Source organism: Echinops telfairi, unplaced genomic scaffold (genome assembly GCF_000313985.2).
Source record: "Echinops telfairi isolate 266 unplaced genomic scaffold, ASM31398v2 ScPeMD7_2010;HRSCAF=2546, whole genome shotgun sequence".
In the NCBI taxonomy this organism is placed as follows: Eukaryota; Metazoa; Chordata; class Mammalia; order Afrosoricida; family Tenrecidae; genus Echinops; species Echinops telfairi.
The window spans coordinates 19,976,873-19,996,010 of NW_022105908.1; the positions used below are offsets into that span (position 1 = coordinate 19,976,873).

At 51.1% G+C, this 19,138-nt stretch overlaps 1 protein-coding gene, 1 long non-coding RNA gene and 1 other non-coding gene across 3 annotated transcripts in view; 1 reads left to right on the forward strand and 2 right to left on the reverse strand.

Moving 5' to 3' along the window:
- LOC123522071 overlaps window positions 1-4,824 on the forward strand; it is a 5,898-nt gene extending 1,074 nt beyond the window's left edge. Inside the window, exons 2-3 of the long non-coding RNA XR_006680366.1 lie at window positions 2,424-2,502; window positions 4,555-4,824. This is a non-coding gene — a long non-coding RNA (uncharacterized LOC123522071). The remainder of the gene's footprint in view (window positions 1-2,423; window positions 2,503-4,554) is intronic.
- Window positions 750-11,751, reverse strand: TNFSF12 (TNF superfamily member 12). The gene is made up of 7 exons (XM_045293408.1): window positions 11,578-11,751; window positions 11,392-11,439; window positions 10,581-10,656; window positions 9,338-9,388; window positions 9,213-9,248; window positions 1,611-1,735; window positions 750-1,479 (listed from the first exon to the last, which is right to left on the reverse strand). Exons 1-7 carry the CDS (start codon window positions 11,734-11,736, stop codon window positions 1,228-1,230), a joined length of 747 nt encoding a protein of 248 aa, XP_045149343.1. The 5' UTR covers window positions 11,737-11,751; the 3' UTR covers window positions 750-1,227.
- A 4,126-nt stretch (window positions 11,752-15,877) lies between these two features.
- On the reverse strand, window positions 15,878-15,984 carry LOC115870598. The gene has a single exon (XR_004046788.1). It is a non-coding gene; the product is annotated as a U6 spliceosomal RNA (small nuclear RNA).
- Between the last annotated feature and the right edge of the window lie 3,154 nt (window positions 15,985-19,138).

Sequence of the window (19,138 nt, forward strand, 5' to 3'; positions counted from 1 at the left end):
GGGCAAGGTGCCAGGAGGGATAGAGGGACAAACTGGTCAGTGTTTCAGGTCAGGGGCAAGGCCAGTGAGGGACTCAGGTGAGGGGGGTATCTCTGGGGATGTTTCCAGGGGTGACAGGTGGGACAGGAGCCCCCCACCCCCACCACCCCCGCCCCCAGCAGGTAGGGAGGAGAGCCAGAGTCAAGGAAGCTGGAGACTGACTGAGCTCTGGGGTTAAGGCCAGGCTGGGTGTGTTGGAATAGGGCCTGCACTGCTCCCTTTGCTGAACTTGGCAAGCGAGAGACTTCCTGTTTCCCAATAAATGCTCTTACATAAGGCTGTGGATGAAAAGAGAGCCGAGCGCCAGCCACAGCACCCTAGCCACTGGCGACCTCCTCCCCAAACCCCGGGCCTGGAACACTTGTCTGTGACCCCCCTCCAGGTCTGCTCCCATCCTGCACCAGAGCCAGGGCCTGTGAGCGCCTGCCGAATGCACCCCCCACCCCCGGCTGACAAAGGGAAGGGCCCACTAGGGATTTCCCCCCGGGAAGAGGAAGTCCACCCCTAGGTAAATGAGGCCAGTGTCACAGCACCTGGCCAGAGGAGTGATTTCTTCCTGGGCTCTTTGTCATTCATTTCTTGGCTCACGTGTGGCAGTGAGAGGCACGCAGGCCCCTGCTCCCAGGCCTATACACCCCGAGGTCCAGACCCCTTCCCAGGACCCTCAGCTACCCAGAGAACACCCCTGAAGCCCCAGTAAGGAGGAGAAGTGGTGGCTTACTCTCTTTAATACCCACTCATTAACATTTTGTCACAATAATAATAAAAATAAGATCTTTAAAAAAAAATCCACAGGGCTGCATCGGGTGGAGCTGGTTGGGGTCTCTGAGATGCCTCATGGTTGGGGATACCAGGTCTCCTCCCGGGCTCTTCCGCTTCCTGCCGCCAGGTCCAGCCCCGCTTTGCGCCTGAAGAGGCATCTTCCAGACCCATCTTGGCCCCCAGGATGCAGTAAACACAGTGTTCTGGGGTGGGGGGCGTGATCAGGGTGGGGCTAGGAGATTGTAAATGGGGGAGGGAGGTGGAAAGCCCCAGGTGGGGGGAGGCGAGGGGGTGTGAAGGTGCCAACAAGCAGAGGCCCCTGGAGAACAAGGCTCTGGAGTGAGGAGCCATTTGAGGTGGGCCGAGGGGCTTGGAGAGCTGTGGCAGGCCAGTGGCCTGGGTGACCCTCCGGAAGGCCAGAGCCCCTCAGTGAATCTGGAAGAGCCCAAAGTAGGTGAGAAAGGGGGCCGCCTTGAGGTGGGCCCTGGGGAGGGTGCGGATCTTCAGGGAGGACCCTGGCCTCAGGGGCAACAGCCCGGACACTTGGCAGAGGCGCAGCTGGGGCCCCAGGGAGCTGGCAGCTGTGGCGGAGAACTCCTCCAGGCAGCGCAGGGCCAGGGCCTCATCCACCAGCAAGTCCAGCTTCAGGTAGACCGCCTTCCCCTCATCAAAGTGCACCTGGGGCGGGTGGGGGAGACAGGCAGGTCCAGGCCTCCCTTCAATTTCCTTAAAAGACCCAGGTGGCCCATCCTGCCCCAACCCCCACGCTCTTCCTCTCCACCCAAGCCTTCTCCTAGCCATGGGCTTACCTGACAGTACAGGTAGTAGAGCCCAGCCCGAGTGACCGTGAACTCCCCTCGCTGGCGGTCGTAGCGCAGTGGATTGGAGCTGTTGATTCTGGCCTCCTCCCAGCCGCTCACCGTCCCGTCCACACCTGAACAGTCAATGCGCCCAGGTATGGACAGGTCCCTGCACGGCAAGCTCCCCACCCCCCACCCCAGGGGGCCCACTTTACCCAGAAGATACAGAGCACTTGTCTGCCAACCCCAAGGTTGGCAGCTTGAAAGACTGGCGATTTGAACCCACCAGCCGCTCCTCCTCGCTCAGCAGGAGAAAGAGGTGGCAGTTGGCTTCTGTAACGATTTCTGGGTACCCGTGGACACCCCTGGGACAGTTCTCTTCTTGTCTTACAGGGTGGGTATCGTGAGTCCCAACAGACTCAACAGCAGTGGCCTCGGTTTGGCTTGGTTTGACCCAGAAGCCATATAGGTCATGCAGGGCAAAGGAGAAGCCCCTTTCCAAACAGGCCACAGTGTAGTAGAAAGCTCTGCATTGAAATCTAACAGATATGGTTGAACCCAGAGATGAAGGCCCAGAGGGGTGGGGTCGAGAGCAAGTTGTCATCAGTGGGCACTTCCGGGCAGAAGATAAGATCTAAGGGGCCACTAGGGAGTGGTGAGCTTTATATAGAATATTTTCCCTTTATCTTTCCCTATTTGGTTTGCCTTTGTACCTTGAGAATCTATTCATAACGTTACTTCACTATCAGAATAAAAAAATGAAAGATTGCCCACATGCTCATCAACTGATGAGTGGGTTAACAGAATCTCATCTCTCCACAGGATGGAATAGTATTCAGTTATGAAAAGGAATGAAGTGCTGGCGCCTGCCCCCACCTGGGTGACTCTCGAAAACAACACGGTGAGTGACAGAAGCCAATCAGGGGCAGTCGCACACTGTGTGATCTCCTCTCCAGAGAAGGCCGAGTAGGTCCATCCACAGACAGACAGAAAGGAGATTGCTGGGGGTCGTGGGGTGGGGGGAGTAACTAGGGGAGCTGGACAGTGACGGCTACTGGGTGAAAATCAAACTCGTTTGCTACACATCGCTTCGACCTGGTGGCAACCCTATGTGTGTCCGGGTGGAACTGCACTTGTGAAGGTTCCCCATGGCAGCGAGCTTTGGGCAAAGAATGCCAGACCTCTCTTTCATGGTGCCCCTGGATTGATTCAAACCACCAACCCTGAGGTGACATAAAGTAAAACTTAGTCACTTGTATCAACCGGGGGCTCCAGGTCAAAGTCGGGGTGACTTTGAGGGGATGGAAATGTTCTAAAATGGATGGTGAGAGCAGGGCGCATTGGAGCAACCCTGGAGGGCAGAGTGGGGCTGCCTGTGCATTCCCAGGCTGTCACTCTCCACAAAGGGAGGAGAACCCCCCACCTTCCTCGTGGAGTGGCTGTTGGTTTCGAACTGCTGTCCTTGCAGTTCGCAGCCCGCAGCAGAACCCACTATGCCACCAGGGCTCCTATTTAGTGAATTATTTATTTAAAACTCATAATGTTTTATTGGCACATAGTTCATGTATGGTACAGTTCAGTAGTTCAGTACTATCGAGAAGAGTTGTACAATCATCATCATAATCAATTTTAGAACATCTGCTCCTTTCTTGTACTCATTGTTATTAGATCCCCATTTCCCCACCCCATGTCCCCCGGGAAACCATTCATCTAGTTACTCTCACTGTATATTTATCTATCTTGGATCTCATATACAGAAAAACATACAAACGAAACAAAATAACAACTATCACAAAATAGAGAAAATCTCAATAAAAACAAAAATAATATATTAAAAACTAGAACAACTTCAAAAGAGGTTAAAAGGGAGATGAAATGATAAGGTGTTCAATGTTAACCTCACTGCATCTGCCAGCATTGGCAAGTCCATTCACATCCCTGGTGCGGGGTCAGAGGGGATGCCCGAGGCTGCATGCCTGGGTATTGCCTCTTCCCTTTTCTTTTTCAACTGAGACAGCTTTGAAATGGGTCAAAGGTTGATCAAATAATATTATATTTTTACGAACATCTACCATAATCACCTTTATAATGTCTCTGCCTGATAACAAGGCTATTTAGGGAAGAAACCCCTTTTAGGTAGCCTCTGTAACTCATCAAATGAGTGGATAGGACTACGCAAATGAGTAGGGTTATGCAAATGATGTGTTTGTGGGCCATTGAGGGATTGGCTAGCTTGTTACTCAGGTGAATAAGGAACATGACACCCTTGTGGGTGGGGCCATGCCAAGCAGTGTGTGGTCCCCTAATGAAAGTCTGGTCAGTTTTGTCATCCTGCTGAGTTTAAAAGGAGCCAGGTTTACAGTGTGCCAAAGACAGGGACAAGAGGCAGCAAGAAGCTGAGGCAGAGAGCTGCAGCAGGAGAAGGGGTCAGCACAGAGCAGTGGGCTTTAGAGCCCACAGAGCCAGGGAGCCCGGTGCCTCTTGGCAGGAGGCTTGCTGGCAGAGTGCGGTGCTCTGGACCCAGGCACTTGTCTGGGCAGCTCGGTTTACTGATGCAAGCTGAGGTGCTTTATGCCAAAACTTACTAGTGGAGTGGAGTACCACTGGGCATTGATCCGCAGAGGTACAAGAGCTTAGTAACATTTCCGGGAGCAGGGCAGCAACCGGGAGCCATGTGGCTTGAAGAAGAAAATCCTGGGTGTTCCAGACCCTGATCAAAAGCCGTGACCTCCCTGTAGCAAACCCCCCAGCTCTGACTGCAATGACTTAACAAAGTCAGCAGACAAACAGAGATTGCCCTGGGAGGGGCAGCCGCTGTCAGAAAAACCAAGACTCCCTGCCTTCGAATCAGTGCTGGGCTCACAGTGACCCTATAGGACAGGGCAGAACTGGCTCTTGTGAGTTTCTGAGACTGACTCCTATGGGAGTAAAAAGCCTCCTCTTTCTCCCTCAGAGCTGCCTGGTGGTTTTGAACTACTGACCTTGCCGTTAACAGCCCAACTTGTAACCACCAAGGCTCTGCTGACGTCAGAGTTGGTACAAAATATTGGTGAGGGAGGCATGCCTGCCTTCCATCTCATAGGCCTGAAGCACTGATACTGATTTTTCCTCGGCCCGGAGATGGTAGAGAATGCCGGACCCCACCCTGCACCATTTCTGCAATGAAAACCCAAGGACTTGTACACTGCGAGTCGGTGAGTTGTATGGGATGCTAGTTATGTATCAATAAATCTGTCGTCAAAAAGAAATGAAAATCTAGAAGCAGGATCCTTGAAAATTATATGGATTCCTCCATCCTGGGTGTCCTCGGGCATTTCCATCTACACCCAGGAGCTTATCAGGCCGTTATTATCCGACAGGCTCCAGATCCAATCCCCAGCCACATTACCTACTGGTCCTCCCTGTGCCAGCAACTGCCATCTGACTAGCCATGGACACCTAAACCTGATCTGACCCAAAATGTGCCGGTCTCTTCCCTGCCTCACTCAAACTTGCCTCACAGTCCACCACCACCCCACCCATCCAGGTCCCTAAGCCCCCTCTCCTTTACCATCCCCACCCTCCCGATCTCCAGCTTCTCTCCAGCCTGTCTCCTACTTAGCTCCGCCCCATCAACAGTACTGGCCTGGCCTCTGCCATTTCTCATTAGGACTCCTTTCCAACCACCGTTCCTCCCAGGCATGCTCAAGAACGGCCAGAGCGATTGTTCTCACATGCAGATTTGACTCCCCTCGCTTTGCTTCAGTCTGCCAAGTGGCTCACCCTCAGCTTCAGATTCCATCTTTCCTGGGCTCCTGTGCTCTTCTCCAGCCCCACCCCATCCTGCTTCTCTGGCTCTCTCGGCTCGGCCACCCAGGACTCCTCACCGCCCTCCAGGTTCATCACACTCTTGGACTTTGACACAAGTAGTTTCTCCTGCCTGGAATGCCCTCCACCCCTGGCTCACCTTACACTCGGGAAAGCCACCTCCTCCTGGGGAAGCAGGCCCAGCCTTCGTGACAAAGTTAAGTTGGTTCAATACACTCTCACCTATCTTTGGCTACTTTTAGTTTTGTTCACGTCAACAATTCCAATCGTATATGAAGATCTCCTTGCCTAGACTCTTTAGGGTAGGTCTTCACTCGGGACACCGAGCCCAGTCCCTGCCACGACAGGGTCTCTGTACAGGTGTGCCGAGTCAAGGAAGGAATGTCTGGGCAGCCCCTCAACTAAGTGGTGCGTGCAAAGGGGAGGAAGACTGACCTGGGAGTGGAAGAAGGAGGGTCTTCCTGGCTGCGGGATTAGCTAGAATGAAGGCTGGTCGTGGCACATGACACTTCTAGCCATGTGACCTGGTATGCCTAAGACACACGTGATGTCACTTCAGTTTCACAACCACCAACACCACCAAACTGCCTGGTTATCCTCCTCGCCCACCAAGACAAGTATTAAGAACCAGCTCTCCTCACATCTCCTGCCTGTTCTCCCCGCACCACGACCCTTCCTTCTGCAGACGATCTGGACACCATAAAGCAAGGGCGACTTCAACGTCACCTGCCACACCAGTCCCTCTGTTCTCACCTGCTCCTCTGATGATGGCTCTGGATGCTGCACCCTCCCACCTCAGTCACTGCCCCTGCAGGCTACCCTGCCTCCTGCGCCAGCAACCTTGCTTTTCACTCCAACTAGGTCCGGTCCACAAGGCAGGCTCTAGAGGGGCGAAATCCAAATCCTGTTGCTAGGTGATGTCAGGTCAATTTTCTACTCCTAGTGACCAAAAATGACAGCAGGGACCGGCCCGATAGGGGTTTCTCTGAGCCCATGCTGAAGCATGGCCACCCTCCAGGACAGGGTAGAATTGCCCTTAGGGAGTTTCCAAGACTGTAGCTCTATAGGAGTAGAAAGCCCTACTGGTGGTTTCACACCGCTGACCTTGAAGATGGCAGGCAGCCCAACACATAACCTCTACAACAGACAGTCGTTTCTCCGTGGGTTCGATCCATTAGCCATTCGGTTTGCAGCTGAGCACTTAACTGTGCCATCTATAGAATGGCTCCTTTCCCATCGATAGAATGGAGGAAATCTGAGTCCCTTCCTGAGAGGGCTATATGCACATCAAATGGGCTAGACCAGGCACTATTGAAAACCAGCCTCCATGGGGTCAGTTTAGACGCACGTCTCTCACGTGTGTCCGAGTGGAACCGTGCTCTGAGGTGCCCATGGCTGATTTGTCAGAAGTCGGTAGACAAGCTTTCGTCCAAAGCACCCGAGTCGGCCTGAACCACCCGCCAATCTCTGGTGAGCAGCCAGGTACATTAACTGTGCGTGTCCTCTCACCCGGGCACCAGAAGACATGAGTACTCAATAAATATCAGGTCAGATGAATGCAGCTCTTCTTTTCCCTAAAAGGAGAAAACTTTCCCCTGACCCCACAGCTGTTCCCCATTTCAGATAAGCCTATTTCTCTGCTCTTGGCATGGACAAAGTTCTAGAAAGACTTGTCAAGTTCTCCGATTCCCATACTCTTCGCAGTGCAGTCCAGGCTAGCTTCTACCCTAACGTGCCACTGAAACCGCTTGCGTCAAGGGCACCAGCTGACTTTTATATTGCCAAACCCAGAGTTACTTCTCTGTTCTCTCATGTGATCGCTCAGCCCCGTTTAACCCACAGTCACATTCTCTTAGATTCCCTTTGATTTCAGGACCCTGCCCTGCCCTGGTTTTCTTCCCCTTTCTTTGCCAGTTTCTTCAGTCTCCTTGGCTGAGTTCCCTTGCTCTCTCGTCCTTCAAGATAATCCCAGTGCCTGAGGGTTTACCCTCTTCCTGGTTGTCTCACCCGATCCTCTCGTTCTACATCATCATTCACATGGTGATGACTCCTGGCTTTCTGGGTCCTGACCTAGCCCCCGAGCTGGCCTCATCTGTCCAGCTGTCTATTTGTGGAATTCACTTGCTTCGTACCACAAAATCAAACCCAGCGCTTTGCCACCGAGCCCATGCCAACGCATAACGACCCTCTATACGTTTTCTGAGGCTATAAATCTGTATGGGAACAGACTGCCTCATCTTTCTCCAGTGATTCGGTGGGTGGGTTGGAACATCTGATCTTTGTGGTTAAGAGGATTATCCCACAGCCTCACCAGGACTCTTTTAGTTTATTATTAGGCATCAGTAGGTTCATCGCTCATCGATCCTTCCCAATCTATTTCTTCATTGGCCGATTCTACTTTAGTTTGTCAACCATGCTCAAGTTAAAAATTCCAGAAGGTAAAAAAAAGAAATCTAGAAAACATAAATGATTCCTCCCTTTCTCTTTCTCTTCATATCCAACTCACAAGCCCTAAGACACTCGCTGAGCCCCTTGATGGCTCTCCATCTCGCTGTGAATACCTTAGCTCAAGCCACCATCATATCTGGTCTCCTGCATGTTATGGAAGGGCGTCCAGGTGGGGGAACAGTATGCACAGAGTCAAGAAGAGGCTTCCTGGAAAGATCAGCGCAACAAGTGTGGAGAATGCGGAAGGGTGTTGGGAGAGAGCAGGCCATGTGGTGAGACTCGACCCGGGAGCGCTCGGAGCCCAGCGAAGAAGAGATGGGGAATGAGTGTAAAGTGTAAGGGGTAGAGAAAGCCTGGCCTAGACACGGAGCTAGAGGCTGGGCTTGAGGTTTCAAATCTAGGACACTGAGGTGTGGTCTGAAGAGAACAGAGCCTAGAGGCCCCTTGAGGAAAATGATCTGGACGGGAAGACTAGTGGAATATGGATGGAAAGAAAGGAACTTAAACAAAGTCACTGTCTTCTGGTCCATTCGGACCCACTGTCACCCTATTGGACAGAGTGCAGCTGCCCCTGTGGGTTCCCAAGAGTATAAATCTTTATGGAAATAGAAAGCCTTATCTTTCTCCCGAGGAGCAACGGGTGGTTTTAAACTGCCAACCTTTTGGTTAGCAGTCTAACATGTAGCCTACTATGCTACCAGGGCTCCTTAAAAAAAAAAAAAAAAGTGGAATAATTTGGAAAAGGATATCAATAATGGTTGTACAACATGAAGAGTATAATCAATAGCACTGAATTATACATGTAGAAGTTATTGAATTAGAGAATGTTTTGTTCTGTATATTTTTGCCACAATTAGAAAAAAATATTGCATGAATAACTGAGTACAAGGAAGAAGAAAATGTTCTAGAATTTTATGATTCTTCTTGATATGATTGAATTATTGAATTGTATGACATGTGGTTGAAGTGCTAAAAGAAAGAAACCCTGGTCTTTTTCTTGTGGAGCTTCTGGTGGCTTCAACTGCCAACCACGTGGATCCCAGCCCAACCCAGAACCATTATACCACTAGAGCTCCTTATTGGAATGCAATAAATCTTTTGTATGTGTCTAAAAAAAAAATGCAAAGCAAAGGAAAGGGCAAAAGGAGAAAGGTGGGCAAGTCGGGGTGTCTACCTGAGTCCTGGGGAGGCAGATTTGGGACCTGAGAGAACCAAGCCCTGGGGGTTCCACAAACTGACTTTGGGGGACTGAAGGGAGGGTGTTGAAGGTCGGGGCCTGGGGGAATCAAAGGTGTTTGGGGCCCCTGTCCCAGGAGGCCAGTGCTATGGAGGTCAGAGGTAGGGAAGAGGTCTCACCCGCTTGCTCGCCATCCTGTCCCGGCCGTGAGTGAACTGTAAGATCCAGGAAAGGGATGGTGAGGCCTCTCCACACCCCAGCCCCTCTGCCATCCCTCCTCCCAGCGTGGCTCCCCACCACCCACCTTCATAGTGGGCTGCAACTGCTCGGCGAACTCGGAGTTTCCGGCCTTTAGCTGTTGAGAGTCGAGGGAGGACAGATGGACAACCCTGTGCCCTCCAGGGCACCTGGGAACCCCTCCCCCAGCCCTCTCCCCTCCCAGCCCCCTACCATCCAGACTCTGTTCAGATCTGTGCTCTCAGAGCTTCCTCTTCCTCCATAAGGAGCGTGACTATAGAGTTGCTTATAGAAGCCAGGACACTGCCGAGAGCACATGGAGATCCTGAACAGACACCAGGACATTTCCAGCAGAACAATATATATGGTCATATGGTCATCTCACTCCTCTTTTCTTTGTTGATTAGGGTCCATGACTCTGGTGACCCCAACTTATCCCCATCAAGACCCAAACCACTGCCCTCTGCCAAGGTGATTTGGACTCAGGGAGACCCTCGGTGCCACAGAGCAGACTGCTCCTCAGGGTTCCCAAGGCTGTACATCTTCTTCTTTTTAAAAAAAAATCATTTTATTGGGGACTCTTACAACTCTTATCACAATCCAGCCATCCATCCATGGTGTCAAGCACATTTGTACATATGTTGCCATCATCATTCTGAAAACATTGTCTTTCTACTTGAGCCCTTGGTATCAGCTCCTCCTTCCACCCCCAATGAACCCTTTATATAATTTATTAATTTTTTTTCATGTTTTACACCAACTGCTATCTTCTTTCACCCACTTTTCTGTTGTCCATCCCCCAGGGAGAGGATTCTGTGTTGATCTTTGTGATCGGTCCCCCTTTCTTGCCTTCCCCTCCTGGTTTGGCTACTCTCATGATTGGTCCTGAGGGATGGGGCTATATATACATTTTCATGGAAGCAGACAAACTCATCATTCTCTCTAGGAGTGGCTGGTGGGTTTGAACCACTGACCTTCAAGTTAGCAGCTGAATGGCTAACCCACAGTACCACCTTTCAAGACTCCGAGCATCCCCTGAGGGCCCCCCTAATTCCTGGCCACCCATTCATCTGTGGGCTAGGGTTAGACGGGAGAAGCAGAGTTCAACAAGAGGGTCAGCGTCCCTGGGTGCTCTGCTCAGCTGGCTACCTGCATAACTCTGAGCCTCTCCCCTCCCCTTCACTCTCTGAGCCTCAGCTTCTCCATCCAGAAGGGTGAGTAATGGGTTTTGGTCTGCCTGCCGCACAGGAGGAATCCAGGTGTCACCCTCGGCCAGTGACGAGTCCCGAATGAGGGTGGAGGACGCTCACCACTTCTGCGAGGTCGAGCGAGGCCGTTCAAGAAAGGCGTGGGGCCCTGACTTTCCTTTGCCTGAGGATTCAATTCCTAGGGGATGAAGGGCAGAGTGAGATCCAGCATCTGGCCATGGAGCCCAGGAGACCCAGAGATCTCGCTGCCATAGAGTTGATTCTGACTGGCAGCAACCCTCCAGGACAGGGTAGAACTGCCCCTGTGGGTGTCCGAGACTGTCACTCTTTGTGGGAGTAGAAAGCCTCATTGTTCTCCCTCGGAGCTCCTGGTGGCTTTGAACGGCCGACCCTGCAGCTAGCAACCCGCTGCACACCCACGATGCAACGAGGACTACTGAGAAAGACCAGGGCTATCAGGAGAACCACCAGCGAGCCACAGGCGTTGGAATCTTAGGGAGAGAGGTGCCCTCATCCAAGAGGAGCATGGGGCATGAGGAAAGCAAGGTTCTGGAGTGAGACCCAGCCCTCATCCCCTTCCTCAGGCCAGTCATCCCCCACCTGCCCCTGAGCCAGAACCCACTCCTTCCCTGTGCTCCCCTGCACTCTGCGTGCTCTCACACCCTCTTGGACTGCGCAGTGGGTACCACTCCGTGCACACACGCCCCCCTCTCCCACAGCCCATCAGCATTTATAGTTGGTACAAACCAGCCCAGATTGCTTGGCACACAGCCCCCTCTCTCTCTGTCTTTCACACACGCGCACACACGTGCCCCACCGTCCAAATGCACACCTGCCTGCACACCCACTCTGCGCGTCCCTCGCCCCGACCCGCCCTGGCACGCGCACCCCTCGCCTGCCCGCAGCCACTCACCAGTGGGTCCTCGTCCTCTTCTGCTACCAGGTCTCCCTGGGAAGGCCCCTGCCGGGGAGGAGCAACGTCACTCTGCCCTTCTCCACCTGACAGCCTGCCTTCCTCCCAGCCCCCGCCCTAGGCCCTCCACCCTCCCTCTGCCCGCCCCGCCTGCGTGCCCAGGGGGCGCGTGCAGCAGGGTCTCACCTGGGTCCAAGGCGCCGCCCGGATCCCCAGACCAACGGCGGCCAGCAGGAGGCCGAGACAGGCCAGCGCCAGGCCCAGGCCCAGTGCGAGGGGGGCCAGCAGGGCGGTGCCCGGCGCCCCCCGGCGCCCACTCCGCCTCGGGCTCCGACGGGCGGCCATGGGGGCAGGGGGGCTGTGACTGCCGCACCGCCCCCCCCATCCCGGGACCCGAGGGATCGGGGAGGGGGGCGGGCGGGCGGGTCGGCTGGGGAGAGGGAGGGGCCAGGGAAGCGGGGCGGGAGGGGGCCCGAGGACAGGAAGCTGGACACGGTGCGTGAGATGAACTTGGGGCCTGGGAGGAGGGCGTGCACCAGGCTTGGGAACGTCAGCCCTCGAGCCCCCGGGAAGAGGCCCCCCAGCCGCAGGGCGAGCGCAACAGGGGCGGATGTTTGTGTGCGGCGTGGACCCTGCCAGATGGGAGTCTGCACATCCGATGGGAGCTCATGGGGGCGAGGAGAGCAGAGAGGAGCCCGCCTTCCACCGGAGCCTGGGTGCAGGCCTCCCCCCGCGGCGCGGCACATCTGGCACATCTGGCCAAACCCAAGCCAAGCGCGCTGGCCTCCAGTCCATTCGATGTCATAGCGACCCCGCAGGACAGGGTCCAACTGTCCCTGTGGGTCTCAGAGACTGGCACTCTTTGCTGGAGTAGAATGCCTGGTCTCTTTCTCCTGCGGAGGTGGTGGGTTTTGAACTGCCGACCTTGTGGTTAGCAGCGCAACTCTTTACCCACTATCACCAGGACTCCCTCGCACTATTTCTGGGGAGTTAATTCAGAGCAATAGACCAAACCAACCCAGCACGGGCACTGTGCAGCTCTGTTGGCCTGTTTGTTTTTTAGAAACGTGCGTGCGCACCCGCACACACCCAACTGCAGCCAGCCGCACCACAAGAGACAGAGAGAGAAACGTCCTGCAAATCATTAGACAAAAGCACGAGGACATCATTCACTAACGTGGCTCCTGTTTTCCTCTTTTCCCACAAACCAGTTAGTCCTGAGTTGGACTTCAGTGTCCTGCAGCTGCATCCAGGCGGGTGGGCTAGCCTCCCGGGAGGGTCTCAGGCAGTGTCTTCCCAGAATACACTTCTCTGGAACCCAAGGAGTCGCTTCAGCTAATAAGAGGGTGGAAGAAAGCTCCAGAGAGCGCTACAAGTGCCTCATCAATGAAAGTGGTGAGAGGTGGACAGCTTTTTTTTTTTTTTTTTTGCCATGCGGGCAGTTGTAGACAGACCCTCGCAGGTTCATTTAATCTAGAATGCTCACTCTGGCACCAGTCCGGGGAATGACGGGTTGAAGATAAATCTGTTGTGAGAATCATAATTAAACAAAAGGTTAAAGTGCTTTACTAATAAGGAAAGTAGGTTGAGATCTCTTGCCTCTCACTTTCTCCCTCCCTCGTCTCCTCTCTTGCTGGCTTCCTTATTTCTGGAACCTGCGGAACACTTTCTCCCTACACCTCCAGCTTACTTCATTGCCAAACAGTTTTAGGGCCTCTTCACTAAGTAGCTGGGTTAGTTAAAGTTTATTTGTGCCAATCCCGCCGATAAACACAGGTGGAGTTAATTGAAGGGTGGGGAGATAAATGGCTCAGGGAGCCTCGCCTTTTGAGTTTTCGGGTCTCTGGCTTTCCAATGGTTGGACCAGGGTGTAGCTGCCTTGGCCGGTTCCCTGCTTCAGCTGGCAAGGCTCACTTCCTGCAAGACATCCCCGAGGAGAAGCCGCATGGACCTACCCCAGTGCAGCTCTGGGTGCTGGAGCAGCCGTGTGGAGACCCCTGCCAGCCCTGAGATGTTTACACATTCACTGATTTGGCTTTCCTCCTGCAGTCGGCGTCATTGTGTGTGTTTTGTGAGATAAAGGAGGATTTTGTGGATTGGTGTCGGACATATGGGTCAATGTTGGACTTGTGGGCTTGGGCAGCACGGGATTGGGATGTTTTTTTTGATTTGCACTTAACCTTTATATAAAACTCTCTCTTATACATGAGTTTCTGTGAATTTGTTTCTCTAAAATACCCAGACTAACACAGCAGCAAACACTCCTCATTCTCACTCCTTGTGCCCTTCATGGCCTTCTCAGTTAGCACACCCTAACTAACTTGGGCCTTGTTCATCTCGACCCTGTAGGGTGGGGTAGAACGAATGGTCACAGGAGGTTTCTGAGACGGTAACTCTGGACAGGGGTAGAAAGCCCCACCTTGAGGTGAGTTTGGCTTTCATTTTTGGTGTGTTGTTTGTCTTTACTTTGTTAAATATTATGTATCTTCCAGATTTATGTGCCTCCTGGCCTGTCTCTAGAATACAAACCCTGAGAGAACATTATTCATTAGTATATCCCTGACCCCTTATCAAATGCTGGCTCCTCAAATAAGACCAGAACAGTCTGCTGATAAGACCAAGCTGAGTTTGTTGCTCACCCCTCGGCAGAGTGTGACAATTTCTCATAGAGAGAAGGATGCGGGGCGAGATATGTCTTGAGACTTTGAAGTTTGGTTTAGAGTGGTTCTTTCAATGCCAGGGCAGGAGCTTGGCTACAGGTCATGATTACATAGTTTAGATGGCCATGATAAAGAGGATTTTGAAGAGAAAGGTTCAAATGGCTTTAGGATGTGTGTTGGATTGAATTATGCCCCCACCCCATCCCAAATGTGTAGGAATTCTAACACTTTAGCGATTCTAACATACTTAGAAATATGATCCTGTTTGGAAATCAGGGTTTTCTAATATTATGTTAATGAGGTTATACATGAATAGGATAGGCCCTAATTTAATCACTTCCGAAAGATATCTTTTTTCGGTTTGGTTTGGTTTTCTGAAAGATATAAAAAGGGAAGAATGGAGTCCAAAACACACACGGGAAGGCTGGAGGGATATCGATTCTATGTGAGCAGAGTCTGCGAGCTAAGACCTGCCAAGGACCTCCTCCTGAACTGTAAGAACATGAGTTTCTCCTCTTCCCAGACACCCACAAGGGGGATGTTTGTCACTGCAGCACGAAGTAAGCTGTGCCCTGAGGATTTCTGCTGAAGATCCGATGGTTCTTTCCAGACACTCCTGGCCCAAGTAATCGTTCGTTGCAATGCTCATTTTCATGGGCAAGAGGCTACTGGACTACTAGTTAACCCAAGGAGGCCGTGGAAGAATAGGGGCGTGTAGGCAGTAAGCTGTGTGAGGGTAGATGGTTTCAGTTTTCAAGCCCTAGCAGTGCTTGACTCTTAGACTCGTGAAGCTCAAAGTTCCAAGAGGAAAGACCTCCGATGTTTCCTGTACCTCTGTTTGTATACTTGAGGCCTCACTGTTTGTCTGGTTAGCAAGGAGTACTCAGTACATCTTTCTTTGCCATTTGAAATCAGTTAATACATGTTTCTTGAACGAATAAATAGCAAATGGATGAATGCTTTGGAATTCTAATGGTTCCTATTTAATGGAAGGAGGAAGAAGCACAAAACACTTTGACGGGAACACAGACGGTCTAGCCATCTTCAGGAATAAGAGGGTAAGGGGAAAAGTACAGATACTCGTCAGTATCTATATAGTCCATACACACACAGGTTTATCCCAAACAAAACGTGTTTACACGCGTCTCTTCAATCAGTGGACGGCTGCAGAGACGTTCACTCAGCAATGCACTTGGCTTAGTCTTGTTACAATGATTTAAATGATAATAATAATAAACTCCAGTCAAAAGGGTGGCTTCTGAGGAAATCTGCTGGGCCAGTTAAATTCAAGGCAGAGAGGGCAGCTCTCTGCTGACCTCAGAGAAGGTTGTGGTGGCTGGTGTTTGGATTCCCAAGAGGGTAATCTTGATCGATTTTCTCAAACGACACAGAGGGCTTAGTATGAAGAAGTCTTCAGAAAAGGGAAAGCTGCCTTGGCGAGGAAAAGACCAGGAAAGTATCACCAAGGAATCTTTGCCCCAACGTGACAGTACACCTGCTCATTTTTCAGGGGACTGCCCTACGAGAAGACCATTGGAAAACCTTATCCCAGCCATCCCGATTTCTGATTCAAGCCCTGATCTTGTACCTTCAGACATTTTTGGTTTGTTCCCCAAACCCAAAGAACATGGAAAGGAACATAATTTAAGTCCCTTGAGGCCAGAACTACTGTTTGAGGTGATGTCAGTCGAGGGGCATAGGATTCTTTGGGGGAGAGTTGGAGACATCAGCAGTATTGGAAATGTAGACCTGGATGGGGCATGTGTCGAGAAATAATTTCGCATTTTGATATTTTTGTTTAGTAACGGTTTCTTTCTTTTTTTTTTTTTAATATGGAATGCTTCACAAATTTGCATGTCAGCCTTGCGCAGGGGCCATGCTAATCTTCTCTGTATCGTTCCAATTTTAGTATATGTGCTGCCAAAGCGAGCACTAGTAACGGTTTCTAAGATTCTATGTTAATATTTCTTTTAACCTAACCTTGTAGGGTTTAGAGAGGCTCTGGTGGTATAGTGGGTTACGTATTGGGCTGCTCATGGCAAAGTCAGTAGTTCAAAACCACCAGCCACTCCTCGGAAGAAAGGCAAGGCTTTCTACTCTCAGTGAAGAGTGACAGTCTCAGAAACTCACAGGGGCAGCTCTACCCTGTCTTACAGGGTCGCCCTGGTGGGCATCGGCTCGATGGCCGTGAGTTTGGTTGGTTGATTGGTTGGTTTTGTATCACTTGGTGGTACGGATTTCTCCTTGGTATGCTGCTGTACTTGCCACCTGTGGTTCGGGCTCTTTGGGTGCATACAGATGCAGTAAAGAAAGGGACGGTGCCACCGAAAGCCTTTCCGAGGTCGTTGGACAGGAGTGAGAGGAAATCCAGGGAAGAAGTGTGCGGTGCAAGTTGGCCCCCGTATGAGCCAGGTGAAGGAAGCCACGCAATGCAGACAATAAAACGGGGTTCTGGCTCCCGCATGGCCTGAAACTGCAGAAGACCTTGATTTTTCAGCCATGGTGTCTGTCCCTGTGATAAACCCACTTCCTTCAAGTGATCAGACAATTCCCCAGCTGGAAAAGTCTGACCCCCACAGGGCAAGGCTTGTCCTTCCTTGATGTCAATCAGCCTCCTTCTCAGTCTAGCAGCTCCCTCTTGAGCGCTGAGGCTACAGACCTTGAGGGCAGAGACAAACACACAAGCCCTTGTGTTTGAGACATGACCCCAACATGCAGTAAACAGTCCCGAGGTTTCCACTGATGATCAATGAGCCATTACCATGTGCCCCCTTCCATCTGGGCACTGGTCGTAGGGGACAACTAGAAAACAGAAGAAGGGTTTCTCATTCAAGACCGGGTACGCTTCTTTGCCTCTGTATTAGTCTAGGTACTTTGGAGAAACAAATCCACAGCAACTCACGTATAAGAGAGAGTTTTATGCAAAGAAAATGTGCATCACGAAAACATCCCAACCCAATGCTGCCCAAGCCCACAAGTCCAACATTAACCCATTAACCCAACACCAGTCCACAAAGTCCTCCACCTCACAAAACAGAGGCAATAATGCCGACTGCAGGAGGAAAGCTGAGTCAGTGAACGTGTAAGCATCTCAGCACTGGCAGGGGTCTCCACATGGCTGCTCCAGCACCCAGGGCTGCATCGGGATAGATCCATGCGGCTTCTCCTTGGGGATGTCTTGTAGGAAATCCATCTTGCAAGCTGAAGCAGGGAACTGCTTAGGCAGCTGCACCTGATGCAACCATCACAAAACAAGAGACCCGAGAACTAGAAAGGCGAGGCTTCACCACCCATTTATCCCTCCGCCTTTCAACCAGACCCACATGTGATTATCGGCCAGGCTGGCACAATTAACTAACTCAGCCTCCAATACCTCCTCAGATCCCATTGAAATAAAGGTAGCAAACACAATAAGAAATAAAAGGGCAAAGACAGAGTGTACCCACTCACACTGCAATATCCCAGATGGGTATTGCTAACCGCACAAGCGTCACGTCAATCCCAGCTCATTGTGACCCCAAAGCTGTAAATCTTCATGAAAACACACAGTCTCTTCTTTCTCCCGCAGAGCTGCTGGTGGGTTTGAACAGCTGACTTGGCTACTAGCTGTTCAACAATTACCAAACAGCACCACCAGAGTTCTTAGTGGGTCTGCTAAGATAAGGCAAAGTCAGTAGGCAGAGGAAAGTGGGACAAGTAGTGATGAAAACTTTTTGTTTAATGAAGGCCTTCCAGAGAGGACAACAGACTCACCTGGTGACCTCACAGCCCTTCTGGCTCAGGAGGCACTTACCTTCAAGAAAAGCATCAGACATCCTTTCTCAAAAGCAATGGAACCGACAGATGCTGGTTGTTCTGGTATTCCAAAATAAATGTTCCTTATCCTAGCACTTGGGGTGGTCCACAGTCTGATGGTTTATGCAGGTTGAAGCCTTTCAGTTGGCCTGCCCATCCTGATCCACAAAGAGTTTGCAGGCAGAATTGCTATCCCGACAGAAACCTAGAAGCACAATTATACAAGTGACACACCACCAGAGGAAACCCAGGACACCTCCGTAATTCTTTATTAAATATTAGCCAGACTGCTCCGTAGAGGCAAGGATGGGCAAACTTCATTTCCTGTACTTTGGACATGTCGTCAGAAGAGACCAGTCCCTGGAGAAGGACATCGTGCTGGGTAAGGCAGTCGGGCAGTGAAAAAGAGGAAGATTTTCAACAGGATGTGGTGGCTGCATCGATGGCCTCAAACATAAGCAAGAACAATTGTGAGGATGGCACAGGACCAGGCGATGTTCCCTTCCTTTGTAGACAGGGTCACTGTGAGTCAGAACCAGCGCAACAGCACCGAATAAGCACCGCTGCCAACGATTACCATGCAAACAGGCAGAAACAATGCCAAGCAAAAGAAAGACCCCATGAATCGAGCCGAAAACTGACAAGAAACATGAACGGGACGCTGCATCGAGAAAGAAAGGAAAAAAGAGAAAACAAGAACTATTCCCCAGAGATCAAAGATGTTGGAAAAAAAGAAAGCTTATTGAAGGCTGGAAGAACTCTGGTGACGGTGATTCGAGTCTCAGGTGCTAATAAAAAGATTGGCTGTTTGAACCCACCGGTTTCAGCCTCAGAGAAAGACATGGACATCTATTTCCATAAAGATTTACAGCCTTCGAAACCCCACAGGACTGTTCTGCTCCGACCTATAGGATCACTATGAGTTACAATTGAGGTGGTGGCAGGAGGCTTGGTTTATTTGGTCACCAACAGATTAAAAAATAAAATTGAGACAACAAAATCTCTAAAAATATAGACCAAAGATGAAAAGATAAGAAACACGAGTGGGAATTCCAGAACATGAGAATGAATAAAATGGAGGGAAGGAAATGACCTTAGAAAGCTTCTTAGAGGACAGTTTTCAGAACTGGAAGGCAGGTCATCCTGAAAGAGTTTGTTGTATGCCAGAGAAAAGTCATTCTGACCTAGACACTTCATGAAATTTCCAGAGCATCAAGAATAAAGAGGCGATCCTGAAAGTTTTGAAAGAGAAAAAAGCAATTCATTTTCAAAAGAACATGAATCAAAAGGAC